Source organism: Temnothorax curvispinosus, unplaced genomic scaffold, assembly GCF_003070985.1.
Source record: "Temnothorax curvispinosus isolate PA1 unplaced genomic scaffold, ASM307098v1 QBEX01005983.1, whole genome shotgun sequence".
Lineage (NCBI taxonomy): Eukaryota > Metazoa > Arthropoda > Insecta > Hymenoptera > Formicidae > Temnothorax > Temnothorax curvispinosus.
The window spans coordinates 7,139-11,069 of NW_020215763.1; the positions used below are offsets into that span (position 1 = coordinate 7,139).

The window sequence follows — 3,931 nt, forward strand, 5'->3', positions numbered from 1 at the left end:
AACGAAGTTAATATAAAGCAGCTAAATGAACGTGATTTAACTAACCAGCTCTCAGGGATTTAAATATGAACGAGATTTTATTTGCGGGTAAATACATACTTTTTATAATCTTTTTTTTTTGTATATAGCATATTTTTCTGACTTTAAATATATCGTTACAGATACATCAGGTACCTACATCAGACGACTCGAAAAAGGTTCTCGTATAATAACGGCGATACCGTACGACTCAAAAATAATTTTATAGCTGCCTAGAGGAAATTTAGAATGTATACAGCCAAGGGCATTATCGGTGCATATAGTAAAATGTTACCTGAATAACTGTGATTATTTGGCGGCACTTGCTATAATGACTAAACAACGTATAAACTTGAATTTATCATACGACCACGATCCACAATTATTTCTGGATAATATGAAAAAGTTCCTAGAAGATCTTGTACAGCATAAGAAGTTAAATTGGTTGAATCTGTTTTTGTCAGAATTACAAAATGTCGATGTCACCCGTACAATGTACGCGTTTTGTTATGTGGATCGCCCGGTCAAATCTGACACTAGAAGTAACAAAATACAATTAATAAGGTAGACGAGATCTGTAAATTATTAAGAGATGCCATGGAGAAATATCAAGTTGCGGATAACTTAATACAACCAATATTGATAAGCTTGGTGAAAAATTAACAAAGACAAGGATTGGGAAAATACACTCAGTAAAATAAAGCGAGTGAAAATGTTGGAGGATTCACAGAGATCCGAGTTACATGATCCTACCGTATCCACTTATGAAGCGTTAAAGTGTTCACTGCATTTCGTCACTATCGATACGTTATATGATGTTTCATTAGGCATGTATGATTTAGAACTCGCAATGTTTATAGCTTTTGAATCATCGAAAGAAGATCCCAAAGAATATATTCCATTCTTGAATAATTTGAAAAAATTGGACCCAAATTACATGAAGTATTCTATTAATATGCATCTTAAACGTTACGAATTAGCGTTAAAATATTTGTCTAAAGATTCAACTAACAATAAGTTTGAGGAATGATTAAATTTGATACGTAGTCATAAATTATACCAGGCGGCAATAAAATTGTTTGAGAAGAATACTATAGAGTATAAAAAGGTGGCTGAAGTTTATGGAGAATTTTTGTCAAGTGAAGGAAAATATGTGGAAGCTGGTTTTATAGAAGTGGCGATCTTGACAAAAAGTTGTAGAAACATTTAGAATGTTAAATGATAATTGGGAGGATATAATCGCAATATCAAAAGAGATGAAACTACGGTAAAGATATACAATTTTTTTTCGTATATGCATGAAAGAATATTATCCTATCATCGTTAGAATTAATTACATATGCTTCTATACACATATATATATATATATACCTTAGAAAAATAAACACGATCGTATTGCATATTTCCAAAATCTCCCCTCATATAATAGCGCAACTGCTTCTTCAGCATCATTTAGATATTCTTTTAATACTATAGCTGCATGTTTATATTTCCGCTCTGCTTTCAAACGTTCAACCAGTGTCTTATAAAGTTTGTATGAATTTGCTGGGCTGAAAAAATTAATTCTTATACCTTTATTTATATAGGTATACCTATATACCTTTTTTTAAAAGAAATTAATCTTTCTTAACTATATAGATAAAAAAGATAGTAGAAATAGAGTTTATGCTTTCTTTAAAGCAGAAAATAATTGGTACATTGAAAAGTTTACATAAATACAAAGTATAATAATAGCATATAATTGAAGTAAAGCCCTTTGCACATTAGGCGATAGTGACAACGATAAAATTGCCGACACAGCTATACCTTTGTTGGCAACTTTGTCGCTGTCACTATCATCATCGCTATCGCCTATTGTGCAAGGCGTCAGACTATTATAGGACAGGTTGCCGAACTCGATCGGCGTCGGTAAAGAAGACCGGCGAACTATACCTGTCCTTGTATGGACAAAGATATAGACAAGGATAGCACGCTACATTGCACGCACACATACGCACGATGCACACCGACATTATACTTTTATATTACGCTTCCAAATCTTGATTTGGAGGGTTTATCGATGTTTTTCTTGTTGTGCAATTCGGGGGAACTTGTTTTCGCGTTCGTACCAATTGTATATCTCTTATATGAAATACATCTTGTGACGAGCTGACAGCTCGCCGCAACTCGAGACGCCATATTGGGATAAGAGTAGGATTAGGAAATCTGTACTTCCGTAATTTTTTCTCGTTTTCTATATAAAATCGGAGTTTCCCCGAATCATTAATGTATGTACTGCAATTCTGGAGAAGGATTTTTAATTCTGTCAAATTAATACGACGCTACGTGCCGACAAAAAATGCCGGTAAAACAGACGGCTCCAGCATCCCCTTAAGGGGATGTTGGAGACGTAGCCAAACTCGATCGACGTCGGTAAAGAAGACCGGCGAATTATATCTGTCCTTGTATAGACGAAGATATAGACAAGGATAGCACGCTACATTGCACGCACACATACGCACGATGCACGTCGACATTATACTTTTATATTACGCTTCCAAATCTTGATTTGGAGGGTTTAAAGATGTTTTTCTTGTTGTGCAATTCGGGAAAACTTGTTTTCGCGTTCGTACCAATGGTATATCTCTTATATGAAATACATCTTGTGACGAGCTAACAGCTCGCCGCAACTCGAGACGCCATATTGGGATAAAAGTAGGATAAGGAAATCTGTACTTCCGTAATTTTTTCTCATTTTCTATATAAAATTAGAGTTTCCCCGAATCATTAATGTATGTACTGCAATTTTGGAGAAGGATTTTTAATTCTGTCAAATTAATACGACGCTACGTGCCGACAAAAAATGCCGGTAAAACAGACGGCTCCAGCATCCCTTTAAGGTGCGATTTCATTGATGTTAGAAACCAACGGCAGCGTCAAGAAAATATAGTGGGGGAATAAATTCAGACCGTTTCAACTTTTTAGCGTACATACCGCAAAATTCAATAGAACTTCATCCCCCACTATATTTTCTTAATAACGCTGCCACTAGTTTCTAGCGTCAATGAAATTGCACCTTAACAAACGTGCGTGATCCATACTGTGTTTATATGTGTTTTGACTCTAAATTTGTCCAAACAATTCCCAAATAAAAAAAAATATATAAAATATTTAATTTGCGTGTCTGTTGAATATACGAAATAGTATACATACAAACGTACGCAAGTGAACGAGTTTGATTAAAATTACTAGATATCTATCTATAGTGACTTTAGATTTCACTTGAATAAAATCGCGGATAATCAGACACTAATAGTGTTTTTCATTGGCAGAACTGGTGCGCACTCAGTGCGCATTAAGGCAGTTGTACACTGATTTAATCTCTAATATTTAAAGTAAAATGCAAATATTTCGACTGATAAAATACCCAGTACATATTTTACCAAATAAAGCAATAAAAAATATTGAGGATTTCATGATTTAACCCGTTTATATTAAACATACACATTACGTTGATTTGTGTACAACGGCTTTAATGTGCACTGAGTGCGCACCAGTTCTGCCAAAGAAAAACGCTATAAACATTGTACATATGTAGTACATATTTTACATTCCGCACGTATCTACTGTGATCTGCTGGTATTTGGCATTTGCTGCAGGTGCATTTGAATTGAGATAAATATAAATTTGACCGTTGGAGACAGAGAGAGAGAAAGCGTAGATACTGAGTGCAAAAAGTGCAAGCAATGCGAACAGACCTAACAGACCACGTGATTGTCTGGGGCGAAGCTTGTGTGACCGTGTGACCGTCGTGTTACAGTTGAATTCTGTGACTGATGAGACGAGATGTGTTCGTTGATACTTTTATCAATTAATTTGATATCGAAGACTACGGAAAAAAAAAGACGAGAAAGAAGGACGAGAAGAAGGAAGA

General features: G+C 35.0%; 1 protein-coding gene across 1 annotated transcript; it reads left to right on the forward strand.

Annotated features, from left to right (window-relative positions):
- The first annotated feature begins 703 nt into the window (after window positions 1-703).
- Window positions 704-1,361, forward strand: LOC112455282 (putative elongator complex protein 1). The gene has a single exon (XM_025017088.1). It carries the CDS (start codon window positions 731-733, stop codon window positions 1,046-1,048), a length of 318 nt encoding a protein of 105 aa, XP_024872856.1. The 5' UTR covers window positions 704-730; the 3' UTR covers window positions 1,049-1,361.
- The last annotated feature ends 2,570 nt before the right edge of the window (window positions 1,362-3,931 follow it).

Excerpts from the sequence above, each read along its gene's own strand:
- LOC112455282 (XM_025017088.1), top strand. The coding sequence starts at position 731 with ATGTTGGAGGATTCACAGAGATCCGAGTTACATGATCCTACCGTATCC.